Genomic DNA, 23695 nt, shown 5'->3' with positions numbered 1-23695 from the left:
GTGGATTTTTAGTCAGTTCTATTTTGTGGTCTAGTGCTTTCCTTACCCTTGTCGGTATGGATAAGCTGTCCGTGATTCAGCAGACCTGAAACATAAACGTTAAGGCAAGCTCAAGAGATCTGACCCTGGAGTGATATGAGAGGCCAGTGAGGCGACGTAGCTAACTACAAACTACTGCAGCTGTATTTCTTCTAAACTTGTGAAATGTACTATGCAGTAAGTCGGTATCCATACAAAATGGTCTATTTGAAAAACGTATTGTAAGAATCCATTGTGTACACCACATACAAATACATAGAGAAGGTAGTAGACGTCCAAAGTCATAGTTTTTATCTGTTCGATTTGTATTCATAACTACTTTCTATTAACCTCTTAAAAACCCATTGTCCCGCCACTGTAAAACAGATAAATAAGATCTGTAATAGTTTACTGGGGATCAGTGGCTTTACTTAAAAAAGGGTCATGACATTAGATAAGGTCTGTGGTAGTGTAGAAAACAGGGAAAAGTGTTGGTTTAAGCTGATAAAATGGTGCTGAAACACTAAGACTCATGCGTTAAAACTATCAGCTCCCATAGTGTAGCCTCATAAATCATAGTTGCATTATATAAATTACACAAAACTGTTTGACTGACATATTTTTAAGAGAACATGACTTGGGTTTATTAAAATCAGTTGTAAGCCTCCATTCATGTCTGTAATTCATTAAGATTTGTTGCAGAGAAGGAGATGTGACAGAGAGTAGAAATCTGTGTGTGAGAGTGTGTGTGAGTTTTTTTATGTGTTTTGAATGTGATACTATTACACATTTCAATCCTCGTGTTACTGATGCTTCTGAATGAGTAACTGAGACATTGCCAAGTGCAGCGATTTAATATTGTGTAACATACAGCCCTTTATTGGCCTCTGTGTAGTCTCAAAGCTTGCTGTGGTGCCAAAGGGCATTGTTTAGAAGGTGCTAAATGATGCAACAGGCCTTGTTAAACTTGATTTAGCCACAATAGATGATCACTTTAATCATGCTGTGATGCAAATGTTAACAGCGTGCTTAGCGCATCATTTGTTTCAGTCATGGCAATTAATCTTTGCTTCAACAGATAAGTTATAGCCGGTCCAAATCCTCTTACACATATAGATAGTGGACGAGACTTGAGCCTGAATGATAAGCTGAAGCAACGTCATTCATTTGTATTCAGGTAGAAACGCCCATAATTGGGTATTTCATGGGGGAAACGTGTAACTGCAAGTGTGTGCGACTTTGATTTTAATCTCAGAAGCAGGATTAGGTAGTTGTGAGAGTGGCTAACCAATAGCTGTAAGAGCATGAGTTAAACTGCCACAGCAGCAAACATTTCCCTTGAGTAAATCACATTCCAGACGACCTCACTCTGAAGCCCGCTGCTTATGCAAAGTACCAATTTCTTGATTACAGTAAGTGCGCTTCATCATTAGCTCTTTGTATGTTTTGATACCAGACTACAGCATATGAGAGTGTTCGTGTGTATCTATATTACTGTGTGTTGTCAGTACATAAATGTCACGCTGTGCATTTGTTTCATTTTTTGTATAAGTGTACAACTGGCTAATAAAACCTTTTTTCTTTTTACATTCCTTCAGCATCCAAACACCAAAAATAGCTTTTTGTTGTCCGACCAACTGTTTCAGCAAATCATTCTAAATCATTAGGATAACAAATTTGCAACACAATTAATAGGGGGAAAATGCTGTGGCTTGTTTATATTTATTTTTAACCACACACAATTGTCTTTTAATCACAATTGTCTTGGGTCCCACTAAGCCAAGGATGCAGTTACGCTGCCCCTGCAAAACATTATTGAAGGGGAGGGACTTTTGGAACATTTGCATATGGGGAAGTGATCACTGCACTGAAAATGACAATTTACAGAAATATAACAGTACAAAACAGTAAAGGAGTGATTTTATGATCCAAGTGATCGTCAAAACTTGCCTTTGTAGGTTGCTGGCTCAGAGGTTTTTGTATTTAGAATACATTAGCTCGCAAGAGTGAAATGGACTTTGAAAAGGTTCTCAACCGGGAAGTGGACAGGGGGAGAATGGCTGGCTTACACCTGCAGCCTATATTCAGCGAGTCAGACTATCTTAGTTTTAACTTCATGAATCCTCCAGGCTGTTGTCAGGTGAGAAGGTCCAGAGGGAGAATACCACTAAGCCGACCATCTGCAAACCCAGATAACACCAAGCCATGTGGCATGCACTATCAGGTTATCTTGCATATGCCCAGTTTGTGTGCCTAAGCGGCAAGCAGAACAAGGACATGCAGCATGTATATTAGCTTGCCGTAGGGATGTCTGCAATCGCATGCTGGTTGATCTTCCGGCTGAGTGGCAGGTTGGTTCAGAGCTGCAGTTGGCAGCAGAGAACAGAGGGAGCAGTATGTGATGTACAAATTTGAATATTTTAAGAGAGACAGCAGAGGCACGGCAGGATGCACTGGTTTTCCCATCTTTCCATCTCTTCAGAGGCCACTGTGCATTTAACCACCATGGTGCTGACCACAGGAGTACATAATCCACAGTGCCACATGCAAAGTGGAAATGTTTTCTTTCTGACCTTTGTTTACTGCTGTGTGGTAGTTATCAAGTGAATCTGTGGGAAGAGCTGTTTGAGCCACAGGGGAAGCTAAATTCATGTTATGAATAGCCGTAGGGCCCCGAAAGTGAATAGAAACGATGGTTAGGCTGGTAAAAAACAGAGAAGATGACATAGAATACATCAGCTCACAAGAGGAGGGCAGGACATAGCTGCATCACTCAGCTCAGCTTTTCATCTCATTAAGATTGAATGTGTTTGTGGAACCAGCACATTCCAGTCCTGTAGGGTTAGATGTCAGGGTTTTGCATAAAATACTAAAACACACAAGCTGTCTCATATTACTTGGTAAAAAGGCTGTACAGTGAACTGCTGTACGAACAGGTCCTTTTCCTCTTCCACTGCTCGATGTGTAGGAAGAAAAAAAGCCTCCCTTTGTGATGGGTCTGGTTTCTTGGAAGAAAGAGGTATTCGAGCGTGAACCAAGCAGCTGGTTTCATTAACCTCCTGTCCAGACATGGTGCAGGGGGAGTTGTGAGGGGCGTTGAAATGAACAGTAACCTTCCGAATATGCAGTGATACGCACACAATAGGTGACTGAAACTTATCTGTCATGCTCAGCAAGTCCTTTGTATAATGCCATAATCGTGTCATTATTCTATTGACATTAGGTAATGGCTGTAAAGATGGAGCAGCATGTGATACATTAGAACAATGTCTGTTTTCATTGGAGACAGAAACATGTTTCACTTTTACTATTTACCGATTTTATTATCATATTTAAAATTAATGATGCTTGTGTGTCTCCACACTTTAAATAAAAGAAATCTTAAAAATAAAATCATATAGCCTCCTGACATATAAGTCACAGTATCAATGATATAACATGACTAATACTTAAAAGAATATTCTCGGGAGATTTTACCCATTCAGAGTAATGCTAATGTCAGCATGTTAGCAGGCTTATAAAAGCAATGCTAACATGCTGTTGTAATGGGAAACAATTTTTGTTGAGATATATTTATCAAAGTTATAAATATCAACTTCATGGTTGTACTAAAGGAACACGGTCATCCACTATATTAAGAAGGTTGTTGCTTCTATCCCCGTTTCAACTATTCCGCATGCTGACGTGTTCTTGAGCAAGACAATGAGTTTAAAATGGCCCCCGATGGCTGTGCTGGCAGTGTGTGAATGGTGTGTTAGAAAAAGGTCTGTGTATAAAAGCAAACTATTCAATGTGTCTGTAAAGGGTGAATGTGACTTGCTATGAGTGGTCGAAAAGACTAGAAAAGTGATATATAATACAGTCAGGTTCATCACCAGTGTTATTAGGATTCATCCTCTGGGTACCATGAATCTTTCTACCAAATGTCTTGGCAATCCCCAATTGTGTGACTAACAAACTAACAGACAACAAAGAGCAAATTAACTGTTTTTGTTTGTCCTCTACAGAGAGCAGACTTGGCAGTGTCTCCTCTTACCATAACCTACGTGCGTGAAAAGTTTATTGACTTCTCCAAGCCCTTCATGAGCATGGGCATCAGTATCCTGTATCGCAAACCCAATACCACCAACAACGGCTTCTTCTCCTTCCTGAATCCCATGACTCCTGACATCTGGGTCTACATCCTGCTCGCCTACCTCGGGGTTAGCTGTGTCCTTTTTGTCATTGCCAGGTAAGTGTAAAATGTCTATATGCAATTATTTCTGCATGCATTTGTCCATAGGACCCTTGAATTTACATAATTTACTCAGCTATTACTGCAGACGTTTGAGGACATCAGCCAGTTTCTCATACTGTGTTAGCTGCCAGGTAGTGATCAAGGCAGTTATGTCTGCATGAGTTCTCCACAGCCCAGAAGTGGGAGGAGGAATACAACCCACTCCATCCACTTGAGTTGCAAAGTCCTATTCATTGTCAAATTACTTGTTTCCTGTGAGATGTCTTTGGAATAACAATGCAGCTTCAAACGATTTGCCTTTAGAAGATCGTTTAAAAAAAATTGAAATACTGGCAAAAGCCAAAATTATGATTTTCAGCAGAACAAAAAGCAACAAATATACACACCTGATGTGAAACTCCATGAGTAGAATCTACAGTATTTATTGTTCATCTTTAGCATAAAAAAACTAAATTACTGGCAGCAATAAGTGAAAGTTATTATGGATAGAGATTATCAATGTGACTAAAGAGTACTTCACTTGTATTTTTCTTTCTTTTTGGTCATGAACATGATGAATATCCTGTTAGTATCATTGTCAGTATTTCCTGCTGCTTCTCATGCAAAGTGGTGCTTGAGGAAGTTCTTGAAAACCGGGCGTTGAAAGGAGTTCTGGGGTTTGAGAGCAAACAGCTGCGCTCCTCTTTCCTCATTCGTTGTTGTGAGACCAAACAAATTCTGGAGTGGCTTGACATAAATACAAAATCATCTTAAATTGTTGCATCAGTTTTTTGAGGGGGGGTTTTGGATGTCGGCCGAAATAGCTGAAAAGCTTCATCTTCAAATGTGCATCATGCAACGATACAGAATAGTGAACAATGAGAGGGCTACTTCAGCACCAGTAGGCAATTCTCAATGCTGGACAGAGTTGTCAAGGTTTGGTCATACAAAACATCTGCTAGATCCTGTTAATCATGCTGCAAGGTACATTATATTTATTTGTTCAAAAGTACACATGGCATAACTGAAGATGAATAAAATGGAATGTAATGCTTGTATTAACGTTTACCTTTGAAATAAGAATGATTTAAGAGAATGTAAGTCCATAATACAATACTTAAAAATATTCCCCAAAATACAGAGGTTAAGATATGTTGGTTTGCCAGGAGTGAGAATTAGTTGTCATCTGTATATTCAATGTGCGAATATAAATATTTTATCATCATGGTACGCAGAGATTCAGTGTGTAAGATTTAGGTGAAAGGGATCTATTGAAGGCTAACACAGGTTCTCTTTAGGGTAGGGTAAGATTTGTTAAGTATAAGAGAACATTTATAATTTAAATCATATTATTCAAAACCAAAAGCATTGGGTGAGTAAAGATTTTACTTTTAATTTTTAAATTTGAAAGACTAACGGGAATGCGGTTGAAAAGCATTTTGTTGTAACCAGCTCAAATTTGTTATAAAATGCATCTGTGATCTAATTGATCCATAGCTGTTTGTGTTTTTCAGTAAACTTGTGAATTCTTGCTGACGACTATAAATCACAAATGCATTAGAGGTTTGTTTGAAAAAAATTATCACAGGGGAATAAAAAAATGCTGTCAGTGTTGTTGTAGTGTGGAAATGAGTGAAATTTAATGACTAGCACAGAACTGAAACATTAGTGGAAAGTGCAGTTTGCATCATCGGCTGCAGTGTACAAATTATATATAATGTCTGTAAATGCAAACATGGCGGTTTTTGCCTTATATGATGTTTGGATGCCAAGCAGGTTTCCAGACCTCTTCTTGCATGGAGGCTGTTCTCCTGGCCGATGGTTAATAGTGTTGTTTAGCAGGCAATTCTGTACGTGGATGCACAGTCTGAATGTGATTTTGAATGTGCTTTTTAGAAATTAGCAGAGAATCAGCACGATGCAAATCAGCCTTGTAACATTTTCTGTGTCAAGACCGCACTTAAAATAGATTTAAAAATAATATTCATTCATTTGTGTCATGTTTATGTCCTTGTCATGAGAGGTTTGGATGTACGGAGCACATTTACCATGCCTCTTCACTATCAACCTGCTTAAGTTATCTGACCATGGCTTTCAATTCCACATTAAAGTAAAACAAAAATTAGACTGGGGGAATTAATTGAAATAGTAGGGAGCACCATATTAGTACGGCAGTAGCCCAAGGCCTCTCTGGAGTCTTAAGAGAAACACTCTGAAATGGAAACACTAGTGAGTATATTTGATAGTTATAATTTTAATGCACAAGAGACTGCGCTTAGACGAATCAACGTTGGACCAAAATACACCCTTTTGCTCAAAAGTTCAGCAATTAAACTGCTCACATAAAATTAGAACTATTTGAATAGAGACATCATTGTGAAGCAGTTTCATGATTAGCCAACGATTCTTTTCAGCATCTGATTAAAATGGATAACTTTACCAAATATTTCTGCAGAATGTAATTAGACAGAAGTGTATCTGTCTCTTGAACAATACAAAATATTGTTATATTCACTATCGCCCATCACAATGGAGAATGTAATCTTGAGGATTCACCTTGGTGGGTTCCAGGGATATGGACCCTTTTACTTATCTGTTTTTTTAGCCATTAGCACTTTCTGTATCTCCTTAAAGTAATAAATATGCCACATTTCTATCTGAGATAGTATCTGCAGTTTAAGGGATTCAATTCTACTGGAATTCACCTGGAATACTCACACATTATATAAATATATATTTCAAAAGGGGGAAAGCTGTGACATTAAGCGTGTTTTATCTCAACGTCTGCCTTTTAAAATGACTTGAGCAATAAAAGTGTGAAGCATTATCAGGCAAGTGTCACATTAAATGGCAGAGATATGGAAATATTGCTTTTTGGTTTCATGTTACTTTAAGAGAAGGCCTCACATTGTCAAACGTGCCATTTTAAACCATCTGAAAAATACTCTTTTGCCTCGTTGGTCACATTTAACTACAAAGCACATAAACAGTTCAGGGGGTTTCTAAAGGTAAGACCAACAGCATTTTGATTTAAAATGTTTTTGACTTGACATTTTATTAAGGATTTAACTGTTTTAATTTTTCAAACATATAAAACTGTCTCTTGTAGATTGTTCCCTACATGCCCATGTTATAGTCATACACAAAGCGGCATGAGTCACTGTTTATATGAACGGTTCAAACAAATGTGTGTAATTTGAAAGCTGTTGCTTGCAGTGATGAGTAGATAAACAAGTTCAAGCCATACCAAGTTTTTGTGTGAGTGTGTTTTTAGCTCATTGTTTGTTTTAGAGCCAATAGCCTTGCTGTTTTAATGTCAAACTCATTTCTAGCAGCAGCAAGCAGCAATTTGCAGCTAAAAAGCTTAGACAAACCAAATGTACATTGAGTGCCCACCTCCAAATGGCAGACAAACAACAAACAAAACTATAGAGTGTTGAAAAGGTGGATCATTATCTGCTGTATTTGGATATAAGTAACTGACTCTAAATGTTCCCCTTATCAAGATACTTGTTCCACTGCCACAAGTGGAACAATAAATTCAGATTGTTTTAAGTACTACTTTGTCGAGCTGCCTTCCTAATAGTTCTTTCTCTTTTTACTCGACACGAAAGGTGAAACTCGAAAATAGCAGCAACTCTCAGAATAGCCCGTATGCTAATATATTTCAGATTTTCAAATTCTTCTTGAGGAAGGAACAGTGTTCACAAAGGATAAATACTAGAGGAAGTTTTGCATTTTTTCAGATCGGTAGAGCTTTAAAAACAGCTTTCTAACTTCTTGTCTCGTTCCAAGGTTCAGTCCATATGAATGGTACGATGCACATCCGTGTAACCCTGGATCAGATGTGGTGGAAAACAACTTCACCCTCTTCAACAGCTTCTGGTTCGGTGTCGGCTCCTTAATGCAACAAGGTACAGCGGCACACACATTCCCTTTCCTGTCAAAAACAATACTGTCACACCACCCCTCTTCTCCTGTGCATGGCTAGCTCCCACTTTCTGCCTCTTTAAGCTCCATGATTTCCATTCCGTGACTGTTTCATAAGACATTTACCTGTCAAGAACAACTGCCGAGCTCATGACAAAGGAAGGCTGTTGTCAGCTACCTGCTGTTTAAAAAGAGAAGAGTAGGTGCCAGCCACTTGTCAGAGATTGGCAGGTAAGGATGGAAAACATTGCCGCATTTATTTGTCCATAACACAGTCGCTGGCCCTGCACAAGAGCTTTCTGAGTGTCAGGACAGAAAAGGGTAACTCGAAGTACATGTCTGACAAATGCCAGCTGTCAGCCATGCTCCAACTGGCTGGTGTGATGTTTTCAGCGCCGTATGAAATGGACTTTTAGTGACCCGCTGTAGAGAATCCATATGTCTCAGTCAGAACAGTTAAAAACATAGCCTATCAATTAAATATATATATATTTATGATTGTATATAAATATGGACAATGTGATAGCTCCCATTCACTTGAATGGTCAAGTGGGCTGTATATCTATGTAATAATAATCTGTCTGTCTGTATGTGGCTCATATATTTAGAGAACCCCTCATCTTTTTTAGGGTAGCACTTGGCAAGTGTATTGTTAAGGAAACTGAAAAACCAAGGAAGTGCAAAGTTGAATTTGGTACGATTTGAAATGTTCAATGATAACAACATTTGAATAAACAGGCGATCAGCGCTCTGTGACAGTGGCGGCTGGGACTCTTCAACGCAAGTGATGTTGTCGATCACAACAACAGCAACAGATTCTCCAATTGGGGGGATTCTGCACACTGAGTCGAGCTTTATCAAGCTTTAAATGAACAGGTGAAAAGCTCAGTGGTGGTGCAGGCTCAGGGTTATGCAGAGTGAGTCCAGCAGCAGGTCTTTACTAGCTGCAGCTCTAGTGCTGTTGTTTTAACTTTTACATTTTCAGAGAGAAAGCTGCAACCAGCATTATCACAAGTCAAGCCCATTCCAAACAGGCAGGTTTAGAACGGCACTGCAGCCGTATCATGTAATGCACACATGTATAGCATAAAAACAACAGCACCAATTTCTTCTTAACAGGAAAAACCCAACATGCAAAAATTCCAGCTGCAGATTAAATTCTACCTTTGGACGGTAGAAACCAAAGGATTACAAATAGGTTTTCAATCGGTAGGTGTTAGGGTTAAAGGCTTAAAGGGATAGGTAAGCAAATGAAGGCCCCAGAAATAACTTAATGAAGTCAACTGTGGAGGGAAAAAGACCCAAGTAATAAAATGTTTAACCTCAATGTAACAAGACAAATCAAGGAGGCTCCGAGAGACCCGGGAGTGGATCTGTGCCCGTAAGGATAGCAAACACATTCAGCAATTCATTAAGCACAGAAGCTCGGCAGCACTCTTGTGAAACTGCATAGCAGCTCTGCCAATTTGCTGGTGCAGACAGAGGGCTACGGATGTAGCTGCAGCGTGCAGAGGAGGGAGAGGAGAGGGAATCAAAACAAAATGAGCTAGTTAGTAGCCCATATTATTAAACTAAACAGTAGAGAATTCACTATTATAATGTATACAGTGGCCCAGAGTGTTGTCTGTCAATGCCTGAGCTTCTGTGTGTCTCATATTTACCGTGGCTGACTAAAGCAGCTGCTAATCAGCTCGTATCCATAGCTCCCTGAAAATATATGGAGAAAAAAATCTCACTGGGAAATCAGAGTTAACATGAAGTTCATGTCTGAACATATGGTGCATATTTTCTGTCATAGCACATTACCGTTTTGACATGATCTTTAAATGAAACACTGTCAAAATATCTTGACAGGGAGATTGAACATGTAAGTCGTCTGTCTTTCGATTTGACACAACTGATTCTGGGATCCTGCGACACCCAGTTGTCCTACAGCCTCTCGTAGCACATGCTGCCACTGGTATCCGCACCGATGTATATTTTGTTTGTGTCACATAAACAGGCATCTCCTGCTCGTCTGCCAAACTGTGACAGCAGCCGAGACGGGAGCCATTTCCGTGACATGTTTAAAATGCAAATGGCGTGTTTGAGGGGATCCAAAAAAAAAATCAACCAGCTTGTCTGTGGGAGGGAGGTGTCACAGATAACACAAAGAACACAAAATACGAGGAGGTGCAAAAGCAAACACTTTGTGCGCTTCAAATGCATTCCTGGGGGTCTCAGTAGACTTTTGCTCACAACAAACATATGTCTGATCATTTTCCGCAAATTGGTTTCCCCATATAAAATAATTTTTGAAAGCACATTTGATTTATGAGTTGATTTATTCCCAATTCTCTCAATCTCTGTGACATTATTGCTTTTATTTTCTACCCGTAGTTTTTAAGCCTGGAATATTATATTCTTTATTTGGTTTTTCATGCAAGATTTAATTTGCGGTGGCATTTTGTCTGTGGTTAAGAAACTGGAGCCTCTTCTTGAGATTCAGATCAAGATTTACTTGCGATGCAATAAACATTTCCATTCACAATTGACATAATTCCAAAGTAATTAACAATGAGTAAAAGCCCCCAGCACTGAACGGAAGCTTTTGTGTGATGATTCTATAGAGAACAAGCTAAGTGCAGGTAATGTTTTCATGGGAAAGCCCAGTTCTCTCATATTAATGTGAGGCATTGCTAGTGGGGAGAAACACTTCAGACATTGGGGGCATCATGTTAAGCACATGGCACAGAGAACAGCTTTTTGTGTCCCAAAAGACTGACAATACAAAAAGCATCATTAGATGCAAAACAGTCTGTTCATTTACACAAAGGAGAATTGCAGAGTGACTTCTTTATGATCTCCTCTTTAGAAATGTGGGGCTCTGTCGTGTTAGTAGACGCTACAGAAATATCTATATAGAAACTACACATGCTAAAGTATTCACTGATTCTGTAAGACATACAGAATCAATTAGTAGTCAAATGGAATTATTTAACTCTCACATGTGGAAATGTAAAGACTCAAAACTCCATATTTAACTTGATACATTAATCATGAGACTGCATGAAAAGATAAATATAACAGGAGTTCAAAATGCAGTGAATTTTCTCTCAGACCTGAACTAAAATAAACTTTAGATTTTCAGATTTCCTAAGTATGAGGCTAACACAAAAACTAAACACAGTGTAATACAGTTAATCTGAGTCTCTATGAATCAGACTATTGCTGTAATATTATTATGTATGTAATATAATTATAAATGTAATGTAAACTCCTTTTCTTATGTTTTTTGTATATTTGTTTGTATCTTATCTCTTATATTATATCTTTAATAATATTGTATAAAATCCTGAACTTGGTCACAAACACATAGGTCCCACTATTTTTTTATAATAGTATTCATAATTGTACACAACCATTTACGGCATTCATGTGAATGAGCAGCACAGCAGTCAGTGAGATATGTGATATTTACTGTAGCAGAGTCAGTGTTGTCTTCCCTGAAAGAACGTTACATTTTCCTTGGTTTCCTTGAAGTCCTTCTTAGAGTAAACATGTGCCATTTTGACATCGTTTTGTTTCCCTGGCACAATACGACTGATCTGTTTTTTGAATTTATTAGTCTTCTGATGCAGCGCCACACACCGTTCCCTGCTGACAACAGGGCTTTATAGTGTGGAATTCAATTGAGTTACCCGTTGCTTCACTTCATTTTTAGTGCGACCAGGGAATGCATCTGGATCTTCCCCCTCTGAAGTCAGAGTGAATTAAGGGACGCTCCTGTCGTCCCTTGTTTGCAACCATGTAGTCTTTGTCAAACCTCAAAGGACAAATCCAATCAAATTTGGTGGGAGAGGTTAAAGAGCTGACCACTCTGCCCCCCTTCTGTGGGCTTGTTACTCTTCAGAATTGCCCTCATAAATCTTCTCAGTAAAGTAACAGAGTGCACAAAGCACAAGGGTACTTTAAAGGTTGTCAGAGATGAGATATAAAGTAACTTTAGTACCAGTCAGTGTACCATTGTAAACATAGTATTACTCAGCAGAGGACCACTCAAAGTCAAGGCTGATTCAGAGCTGTATTGTCACTCGGGCTCCACACAATTGTATATCTTGATTCTTTTTGCAATTATTTATACAGACTGTGATGATTTGTTTGCAAAATAGACCCGCGTGCACGTCTAGTAAACCTGACGAAGTGACAAGATAGAAACAGAGAAGTAAACTGATTGAATTATAATCATGTCTGTTACATGTGACATGTTAAACAAGACATTCACAGAGCTACTGCAGTGTAATGTGTCTCATTTATATTTGATCTGACATCAACTCGTATGTTCACCAAACTCATTTCAGACAAAAATATTCAAAAGATTAATTAACAATGGAAGGAGGATCAACTGCTATTAATCATCAAAAGATAAATCTAAATCGGGAATTTATTGCCAATCTGGGATTCAGGAGTTTTCTAAATTCGCTCATTAAAGGTTGTTGATGCATATTTTATTTTCAATTAAGACATCTTGTTATTGAAGTTAGATCTAAAGGCAAAATAAAAACCCAAACAATGATGATTTCTTAAGTCAAATAAAGTAGTCTTTTGTGCGAAAACCAAATCAAACTACCACAGTTTAGTTTATATTCTCGCCATGTAAGGGCAGCATTTCAGGACACACTCTCATGGGTCGTAACAGCAGACTGCTCCCCAAAAGTGAAGCCAAAGGGACTTGATCGATCCCTGATGGCTAGCTGCATTATAGGGCATGAACCCTCCTCCATGTTAGTGGATGGGACATGGACCCAACTGAAGAGTCAAAGTACCGACTCTTCCCGAGATGCACCCGAGATGGCTCACGATCAAACCTCGGTACTGCGACTCCATCCCCCGATTGCTTCCACCCAGACTCTGGCTCCAAATGTGCAACTGTTCATATCCGGGATATTTACATTTCTTGATAGTAGGAGGAAGTAGAGATGTGTCATCTATCTCTATATACAGTCTATGGTAGTGACACACAAACTATGGGTCGTGTGTTGTTGAAATAAGATTGTAGTCATCTGCAACAAAAGCCTGAACTGAGAGGTTTTTTACACCCAGTGTCAAATCCTTGGAAACTTACACTTACAGGTCTGATCTGCCTATTTGATATTCTTAGGTTGGATTTTTTAATCTGCCAAACACTGACGGTACCTTGATCAACACCAGTTGCACTGCCAGTAATGTTTGCAGGCTAATTAACAGAAATGTCAGTGATCATGTTTCTGCATTTGTTAAATTTTGTTACAGAGTTGGCAGCTACAATTTCATCTTTCTCACTTTGTGTTGCTTACAGGCTCAGAACTGATGCCCAAAGCCCTGTCAACCAGGATCATTGGAGGGATATGGTGGTTCTTCACACTGATCATCATATCATCCTACACAGCGAATTTAACAGCTTTTCTCACTGTGGAGAGAATGGACTCGGCTGTGGACTCAGCTGACGACATCGCCAAGCAGACAAAGATCGAGTATGGAGTCGTCAAAGATGCCGCAACCATGTCCTTCTTCAAGGTACGGTACCAACATGAGCAGCTATGATTGAATCAAGCCATTTATCTATTCTTAAAATCGATTTCATTTATATTTAAAAATATATTTAAAAAAACTGAAGGTTCCACTATCATTTTATCGATAGTGGAATTGTTGTAATCATGTCTTTTTCCAATGTGAAAACATACTGTACCTAGAGTATGTCAACAATAAACTCACACAGTAATAATGCTGTAAAATGTGTGTGTTCAGAAACGTGGCAAGATGTTGAATCTTGAGTTTTTAAGTGGACTTTTTGAAAAATATTCTATATCTTTTCTTTCTATATCTTTATTATTTATTTATCTTTCCCCAGTTAGATCTTAAGTCCCACAGCAAAGACACATTCTTCAGCTTCTCCACTCCTCTACACTGTTTGATGTGTTCCTCCATAATGATTTTTTTATTCCAAAGTTTCAGCGTTTGCCTGCAGGGTCCTTCACTTTATTTTATTATTTTTGAGCAATAGATGTTGCTGCTGCTGCTGCTCTGGTGCTAAATAACACATGTAACAGACTTACAGTTTCTCCAAGTAAGAAAATGAAAACACTACGCATTTATATTGAAGATAGTCCATAAGTTTACAACAGTCAATAGAAAGACACGAAAAAGAGAAGGGATTCTTCTTGGGCACCCTCCTCCCATAGTTTGTATGCCCTGAAAATGTTTTAGTTGAGCTCATAAATGTTGTAAGCTTCATTGTTGAGTTTGCTGAAAGGTTGATGATTTGGATCCCGCAGAATCAAGAACGTGATTGGGCTCGGGATATTTGCTCATATGATGTGCTTGATTTTAGCTGCTGTGTCTTTGAGGCCCCCCTCACTGTAAAGCCCAGTCTGCTCTGATTGGCCAGCTGGACCAATATGTTGTGATCGGTCAAACGCTTCAAGCACATAAAGGAAAAGTTTTCTCTACTCTTGCTTTACCTGGCTTTAGTAGGGAGCGTATATAACACACAAGAGGAATTGGAAAAACTGAAAAAACCTGTCTTCTTTAAGAAAATTATTTAGTTAAATATAACAATGTAAGTTTGCTTACTTATTACATTTCATCCCATGAATATTAAATGGAGTGTAATGATAAAGAGGGAGCCTGGATCCAACTCGACTCATTGACCCTTTGAAAAGAAATCAACCTTCGCTTCCTCTGATTAGCCATGTAAAGTTATTTTAGATCTTTCTGTGAACTTTTCTAAATTGCAGTTGTGATTGTCGCATCATAAATAGAAGGCGACACAGGTGTCTAATTACCTCATCAAAGCTGCAAGGCTCGAGTGCCCTCTGCTCTCGCCTGCGCTCACAGAAAAGCCCTGATGATGTCGACTCAGTGAGGCAGAGAAGCAGGATAAATACTGAGGATAAGGGCTTTGCAGATGTATGTAACCAGAAGGATTTGGCCCTAAAGTTATAGTTAGGGTAACATACTAAATTATGTGTTTTGCTTTAAATCTATTAAATGTGATATGATTCGTAGTTTAGGATAAGACCACTCAAATGAAATGGACTAAAGGAAATGGACTGCTGTAGAAATTCCTCCCATAGCATGGAAGGTTTTGTGTGTCATCGATTTTTGTGGAAATGGATAGAAAAAATTCAGTTGTCAAAGGAAAATTGTTTCCTGTGGCAATAAACTTGAAAACATTGGACCAGATATTGTAATAAAGTTATATTAAAGTTGCATGTGATTAAATAACCTAAATTGATGTACTTTTTAAGTCATTACATGTATGTATAATATATGTAATATAACTTTATGTTTGGAGACACTGTAGTCACCTCCAGACATATGTAACTCTAAATATGCATCATTACACATCCTTTAATATTCATGGTATGAAATGCAGTCAATAAATACACTGACCCCAAAAGACCCAATACACTGTGATGCTAACTTCTATAAATGTTCACCAAGATAATCATTTAGTGATGACAAGATATAAGAAGGCACACTTTGCAAGTCACAGTGTCGGTGTCGTAATGAAACTGTTCAAACAAATACATCACGTTAGACAGAATTTAAGATTTGGATAGAAGGTTGCCATGTCAATTGAATGCCCTCCTATGAGGGGCTGTTGTTTTGTTAAATTGCACAGGATATCAAGAGCACTGAAGGGCACATGTAGACGAGTCAACTGCTTCCAAAGAATGAAGTTTTCATATGCTGTTAAAAGGTTGAAAGAAATTGCTGGATGTGGCCGTATGCCATTTTGTACTCTGAGCAGGGAGAAGGGATCTATAGGGAAGCATGCATCATCAGGAGACCTTTTGAATCACATACTGTTAAAATTCAAACCAGCATCAGTTGTCCTAAGTTGCCTAAGTCTTTTCTAAATTTACCGACTTATAAGAAGGACACTTGCAAGTAATCCTAATTGGTGCTTTTAAGTTTTAATATCAGACTATTTCCACAGTTTAAAACAACAAATACCGTGTTTGTACTGGAGTTACACATAATGGAGGGCTTCTTATAACAGCATCTTTCACAATTTGAAATGGCTTAAAGTCTTTAGACAGTAATTATCTAGGATTAGACATGGCATAAATGTGACCTCACATAAAATTGCATGAAATACCACATAGCCTGATGCAAGACTAATGGAGAGGCATTCTATTATTGCTGCTTCAGTAGCACTTATGAGAATAGATGTGCACAAAGCTTCAATTTACCCCCCTTTAATCCTGTAACAGTGGAGATCTGTGGGAGTAATCACATAAATCTGTTTGGTCACTGGCTAAAGAATCCATATTCGTAAAAAACTGTGTCTATAGTGTTACAATAGTGTATCGCCTTTGACAGTTTTTAATCAGGCATTTAAAACTCCCCATGGGTGTACAGTTATTCTGCCCTTCATCAGGGGCACTAGCAATATTTCAAAGTTAGCAGTGATTCAAGCTTCAATAATTTGGGCTACAAGGTAATTAACTATTTCTCTGTGATAAAAGTATTTTAAATTTATCAACTGTTTTTTCTGAAGGGAGAAAGATTGTTCAAATAAGGTTCAATTTCTTTTAAAAGTACTTTTTCCTTCCCTTTCAGAAATCTAAGGTTTCTACTTTTGAGAAGATGTGGGCATTCATGAGCAGCAGGCCAAGCACGTCACTGGTGAAGTCTATTGAGGATGGGATTCAGAGGGTGCTGAAGTCAGACTATGCCCTCATAATGGAGTCCACCACTATTGACTACATCACTAGGAGGAACTGTAACCTGACCCAGGTGGGAGGGCTCATCGACAGCAAAGGCTACGGCATCGGCACTCCCCTCGGTAAGACATGCAAATGACCTGCGAATATATTTGAGAATCAAAGTGGTACAAAAAACTCCAGCTCTTTTATGAGTTGTGTGTCGCCTTTTGAAGTATGAGGGGGATGCTTTTTAGACAATGCAGCAGGACAAGATGGTTCTTTCTCTCTACTAGTCAGACTGTGTGCCACAACGTTTTTATGAGCCTCATAATCACAGACTGCAGCTGGCATTTCTTCCAAGTAAAACCGGCCTTATGTTGCTTCCAGGCTCTCCATACAGGGACAAAATCACCATAGCGATCCTAAGCATCTTGGAGGATGGGCGCCTACACATGCTGAAGGAGAAGTGGTGGAGCGGGAACAGCTGCTTGGATGAAGAGCGTCGTGAGACAGGCCCCATGGGTATCCAGAACCTGGGTGGTATATTCATCGTGCTGGCTTCTGGCCTAGTGCTGTCTGTCTTCGTGGCGATTGCTGAATTCATCTACAAGCTAAGGAAGACTGCAGAACGTGAGCAGGTGTATATCCCCATAAATCACACACACAACATGCTATTTTATCTTAATTTGATCTCTCTTCTGTGGTTTGGCTGAATAGATGGGAAATTAATCTAGAATTAATTTAATTACACTTTAATTACACTTAAATTACATTTAATTACCAAAGAAGTTGCTTAACATGCCATTTTGTTTTTGATCCTCTGCACATAGCCTCCAAACCAAAGCTGTGCTCTATTCATGCCTTTTAGTTTAAACATGTTGTAAAAGGATTTGCATGTCTGTGGCTAATCCCCAGGAGTACTTGGCCGTAACACTACAACATTTACTTATTTTAACAGGCATAATTGCAAATTGGAGCATAGAGAATTAATCCATTATTAGTCATTGGATATATCAGAATAGCATGAACCCTTTACTGTTGTAAATAGCTAATTTGACTCAAGCTAAGCGAGTTGTTGCGTGCACCATATTTGTTCACGCTTTCTGACACAGCAACAATAATGAACTGTGTGCAGGCTTCATGTGGTGAAGCTGCGATTTGACATTGCTGACAGCCACGGACACACACGCACACACACAAGCGTTAACACAATATGAATGTTGTGTTCTAATGTATTTTGTACTCTTTAGAGTGTTGACACTCTCTGCTGTCAGAACAATTTAAAGCTAAGGCATTTACCCCCCATCCCTTTCCCCTCTTCTCCTTTTATTCTCCTCCCCGCATCCTCCCTTTTTGCCCAGAGGTCTTTGTGCAGTGCCATGGTGGACGAGATCAGACTGTCGTTCACCTGCGAGAGGCGAGTGAAACACAAGCCTCAGCCTCCAGTCATGGCGAAGACGGATGCAGTGATAAACATGCACGCCTACAACGACCGACGACTCCCAGGAAAGGACAACATGAGCTGCAGCACTGGGATGACTCCTGTGTTCCCATGACATTGTGTTCCCCCCAGGGCAAGAACCTCATAAGCAATGTGTCAGGGGCAGTGCCAGAGACTAGAGACAATGGCATAGACGGAATCACCAGATACATCATCAACCACAGTGACATGGGGACACTAACAAAACACGGGCATCTCAAAATGGCAGCATCAGCCACACAGGTATGACAACATTCACCACTTTAATCCAAACCACAAAAGATTTGAAAATAAGAAATATGCGGGGGCGGTTCCGGGAAAAGAGTACACCCAAATATTCAGTTTTAAGTCTGATGTTTACGTGCGCAACATAAAAACACAAGAAAATACACATAATTTTAAGGAATCCTCATCAGTGAAAAGACTGAGAATTGTACTGGACCGAAGTGAGACGAAAGGCTTTGATGAGAATGGCAATAAAAGACAGATATACAAGGACAAGGAAGGGCAGTTTTCATTGAAGTTCAGTTTTGTTAAATATCACGTTCTAACCTTTATCCTGTTGATTTATACAAACTCCTAAATGGCCTTTGACAGCAGAAAATAAAGTTACCTCAAACCAGTTGTCTAGGCTTATATGATTATTTTTGAGTTAAAGGCAGTAGGATATGATAAAGGATCGTTTGAAGGCTTGGTTCACAGGGACATTGTAAAAGTACTCGATCAGCATTTGCAGTGTTGTTATTGGTGAAAACCCTTAGCAAGACAACTGTTCAGCAGTTCGTTGGTTAAAGTTGTGATGTGTATATTGTTCCTCACAAACAGGAAATTCCACTATTGATGACTGGATCAGTTTTATGTGATAAATTTGGCCAGAAACACAAATTATTTCAGAAAGGATTTTGTACATGACTGAATTTTAATCATTTAAATTGCCAAAGATCTGATCATTAAACAGAATTATATACTGACAAGTTAGAGCCATAACTGCTCACTCAGCTTCTTAGAGAGCACTCACCTTGTAGTCCATGCAAAGGAAATTGGAGTGGTGTAAATTGGACTATCAAGGGGTTCTACGAATCCCTTGGTGCAGGGTAATATGTAGAAGGGGAATTGTATTTGGGACAGTTGTGGCATTGTCTTTGCTTGGTTAAAAAAAAAAAAACACCTCACTTCAAACTATCATTATCAACAAAGCAATCAAAAAATAAGAAAACTACTGGATGAACTTCCCAATCCGTTAATCAATTCCAAAAGTCCAGGTTCAGTTTTTCACCATGATTAAAATGATAGCATGCTACAGAATGGGATGGAAGGCATTGTATCAATAAAGAATTGTAAGGCACAGAGACTGTGACCTTAAAACTGAAATGCATTTTTGAGTGCATTTAATTGTGACCATCAAAATATGCGCTGGTCTTTTTCCATGGCTACATGACTGCTCAATGTCCCCAGTATTTCTGAACATGTTGTTGAACAGTTACTTTATTTTACAGGCCTGAATCAAGAGGCTTTTTGTTTTTCACTAAGTGTAATGAAAACTGGCCAAGGTTTGCTTTTAACTGAGGAAAGACTTCGAAGATTATCTTTTTTTTACCCCATTACCTGGTGTGAACAGAGTAATTCCATACTTGTAACATGCTGAAGGACAAAGTGATGAATAGATGGTGAATAGACTGAGGACAGACGTTTTGTGTGTTCATGTTGACTTTAATGTCTGTCGAGTAAGTATATATGTAAAGCGAGTGTAATTGAGAGCTGTGTGAAGATTCGAAGAGTCTGTGAGCTGCTGCCACGTGGGAGCTGAACAAACAACAAACCTCTGTGAGATTCAAGTTGTGGAAATGTCGAGGAAAAAAAAAAAAAATCTATGACTAAATATATGATTCAAGGAAACTCCGATCTGTAAAACTTAGCGTTGGTTTGGTAGAGAGTCACTGTATAATTGTTTATCGATTCCCTTCTGCAAAGTAGAGTATGTAGATAAGATCAGCAGGAGAAAATGTATTTTGCTAAATTTATACTGTTATAAATGAATTCTGTTCACAGTCAAATATGTTATAGATGCTATTTATTTCATTAGAGAGTTCACTTTAAACTACTTCCCCAGTTCCATAGCCCCAAAACTCTTTAATGCATTATATTATTTGATGGCTAGTATATTTCTACAAGGTGAACGTGAAATGAAAATGTTTAACTTTCCCAAGAATTTAGCGGACACTCCCTTAGAGTAAGGTTTAATCTTATGTAACTGCCCCTATACTTCTCTTGAGAATCCAATAAGGACCAGGGGCCATATTCATGAAGCTGGTGACGAACTTCTACGGAAAATTGTTACTTGAATTGAAACTTGTTACAGGTAAGACAAGATCCTGCTATTCACCAAGAGTCTGAGCCCTTAAGAGAGCCTCCTTGAGTGAAAAACTGTTAGGAGCAGGGACAAGGATTTTTTAAGAGGCTTTAAAATTCCTTAAGCTGACGAGAAAATTGTGTTATTACGTTTTTTTTAAGATAACGTTGCCAGTGGTTGTAAGTAAGTGACACAGCGCTCACCTGTGCATGAAGAATCCAATTTCTATGCTGCAATCTCCGTTTTTTTTGCTTTTAGACTGCAGAACACATGGCTATGACACTGGTGCTGCACGGGAAGGAGGCGTTAACTCGCTTTGCTATATTCTCCCTCACCTGCCTCTCTGCTTGCCCTGTAACATCAGGTTTGAAGTCTATTCATAAAATGGTTTTACACGTGTCCACAAACTAAGTTAAGATTAAACATTGCTCATCTCTCCAGTGCTTCCACTCTTTTTTTAATCCATTTTTTCCCACACCTTTTAAAAGAGCTTGTCACACTCGCGAGTAACAGTTTTTGTCTTATTCTTACTGAGCTGCTCAGAGAACTTCCCTTGCTGGAAAGTTTTAGGCTGAGTTTGGAGTTGTATGAGAGTGTTCTCAGAATGTTTGTGAATAGGGCCCCTGGTCTATTGTGTGGCCACAGTTGAAACGTGGCTATACTACATAACGTTACCCTCATGTGTACTGTAGCTTTTCATGCAGGTCAAAGACTCAAGTTTGCCTGTATTTCACGTCTCTGATATGTGAAAAGAACTGAAGTCATCATAATCAAAATTAGTTACAACAGGGTTTCTGATTTGGCTGATTCAGTCAGTTTGGTTACTGAATATATAAATATATATATATATCTTTTTATAAATCAATGTTAATAATAATGTCATTTTACACAAAATTGTATGAACTGTGAGAGAAAAGTAATGCAACATGTAAGCTACATAACCTGTGTTCCATTAGCAGTGTGTGAGTTTTGATTTTCCAACGGTCATGACGGTATGCCTTTTTATGTATTCCTTTCTTTTCAGTTGCAAAGCTTCTATCATTTGGCAGAAAACCTCTCAAACGATATGATTAATATGTTGGTGCCAACCAGGGTTTTCCTTGTGGACATGCAGAATTTATATGAATATAGTTTTTTGTAAGGTTTTGTAAAAAACAAAGGGAAAAAAAGATTTTGTTTTCCTAGTAACTGTATGTGTTAAGAGAACCTTAGAATAAGCGACATCTGAGTAAAACACGGGGAAATTCAACAAAATGTTTAAGAAAAGCTATTGAATTATTTTCTTTTTAACTCACTGTGAATAATTCAATTGTACAGTTTGCTGTATGGGTTATATGAAGTTTTAAATAAAAAATACAAACTATCTATATCTCCTGTTCAGCTGCTGATTGATTTGTGTTGTGCTTCCGTGCTTAAATCATGTAGGCAAACATGGGTTTAGCATGTTTAAGTAAAACATGTGACAGTCACTTATAATGTGCAGTGAGTATCATTTTCTCCACCATTGCAATTAAATTCAACTTAATAGGATTATCACCAATACTGTATATTTGCTTGCTTGGTACAGGTACTTGGTACTTATTAAAGTGTTGCAGAAGTTAACAAGTTTATTAAGTCAAATATGAAGAGATTCTTTTCCAACAAAATTGTGTAGGTTTTCATCTCTATGTCTTCAGGGAAAAATCTTCAATAATTTACAAATTCAGAAGACCTTTGGTTTCTGACTGCTCGAGATCAACTGTACTGTTGATGCCCACAGTTTAAAGCTACAAGGATGTACTGAACTGTAATCGCAGTGGGATTATTCTACTGAAATAGTACTACAAGGACTAATGGTAAACAACATAAACTCAAATCGCCTGATGAGCAGGATCAATTATTCATAGTGTGTTTTGTCACAGTTATTATTCAGGAACAAAGCGAAACAGATGTGAGGATAGATAAGGAAGGTAGCTGCCCAGACTGGGAGAAGGATACAGTTACTGGCTAATGCAGGTAGGAGATCTGTGGTCTGAAAAAAGAAGGAGGAACCATTGAAGATTGAATGTCTGAGGATCCCACAAACAGGTCTCAAGGTAGCAATAATTCAGTACAACTCCCAGATACTAGAATAGTTTCTATATTTCTTATCCATCATATCACTAGTAAATAAGGAAAAATGCACATTGCTAGATGAGAATTTTTATATAGGTCCTTTCTTTGAGATCCATAAAATTCAAACCCCTACAGCAGAGTACCTTTGCAGTCACGTGCAACAGCTGCTGCCCGGCGAGGCTCGGATCTCTCATGTAAAACCCGGTGCGCTGCAAATCGAGAGAGAAAGGAAGGAATAAACACCCGCCACAAACGGTGCTCATGCATGAATGAGAATGTGTCGTGACGTGAGGTAGCCAATCAACCGCGATAGAGAGAGATTAACCTTGCTGGCGTCGAGATGGCAGACGTGCCTGTTAAAAAAGCAGGGGAAACCCCAGGCCATGGCGTTGAGGAGCAGCGGGTTCATAATGAGCGATGGGCAGGGGCCTTGCGCCTAATGGGAAGATTTATTATCTTTCACTATCAATTAATCCCTTTGGACAGACCGGGGCCAGCAGGAGCACATCGGGAGTATGTAAAAGAGAGAGAGAGAGGGAAACAGAGGGAGGATAGGAGCCAACCAGATGAAGAGAGAAAGATGTGAAAGGACATGAGAGGTGGAGGGAGCAGGAGCAGTGGGGCAAAATGAAAAAAGATGGGATGACATTAGGAAAAAAGCCAAGGAGAATGAGGGAATGATTTCAAAGGAACACCCACAACAGTTTGAGAGTGAAGAGAGAAGAAAAATGGATCAGCGACAATGTGAAGAGAGGAAGATTTTGTTATAGGATATAAGCAATGGAAGACAGGTCAGGAATCAAATGAGATAAATATAAAAAGAAATTTAGTGAATTTAGAATGGCACTCAAAAGAGCATATACCTCTACCAAGGCCTTGCATTCTTCCTATGAAGGCACATTTGAAATCTGTAAGATCTAAAAATTACATAC

The 23695-nt window shown here is 38.8% G+C and overlaps 1 protein-coding gene across 1 annotated transcript in view; it reads left to right on the top strand.

Moving 5' to 3' along the window:
- The window catches only part of LOC117776966 (glutamate receptor ionotropic, kainate 3), an 83489-nt gene extending 64547 nt beyond the window's left edge, over nt 1-18942 (top strand). Inside the window, exons 11-16 of the mRNA XM_034611401.1 lie at nt 4026-4249; nt 8030-8148; nt 13482-13699; nt 16754-16979; nt 17227-17477; nt 18203-18942. Coding sequence (XP_034467292.1) covers nt 4026-4249; nt 8030-8148; nt 13482-13699; nt 16754-16979; nt 17227-17477; nt 18203-18568 — 1404 coding nt within the window. The 3' untranslated portion in view covers nt 18569-18942. The remainder of the gene's footprint in view (nt 1-4025; nt 4250-8029; nt 8149-13481; nt 13700-16753; nt 16980-17226; nt 17478-18202) is intronic.
- The last annotated feature ends 4753 nt before the right edge of the window (nt 18943-23695 follow it).

Source organism: Hippoglossus hippoglossus, chromosome 16, assembly GCF_009819705.1.
Source record: "Hippoglossus hippoglossus isolate fHipHip1 chromosome 16, fHipHip1.pri, whole genome shotgun sequence".
In the NCBI taxonomy this organism is placed as follows: domain Eukaryota; kingdom Metazoa; phylum Chordata; class Actinopteri; order Pleuronectiformes; family Pleuronectidae; genus Hippoglossus; species Hippoglossus hippoglossus.
This window is presented reverse-complemented; position numbering and strand designations above follow the sequence as displayed.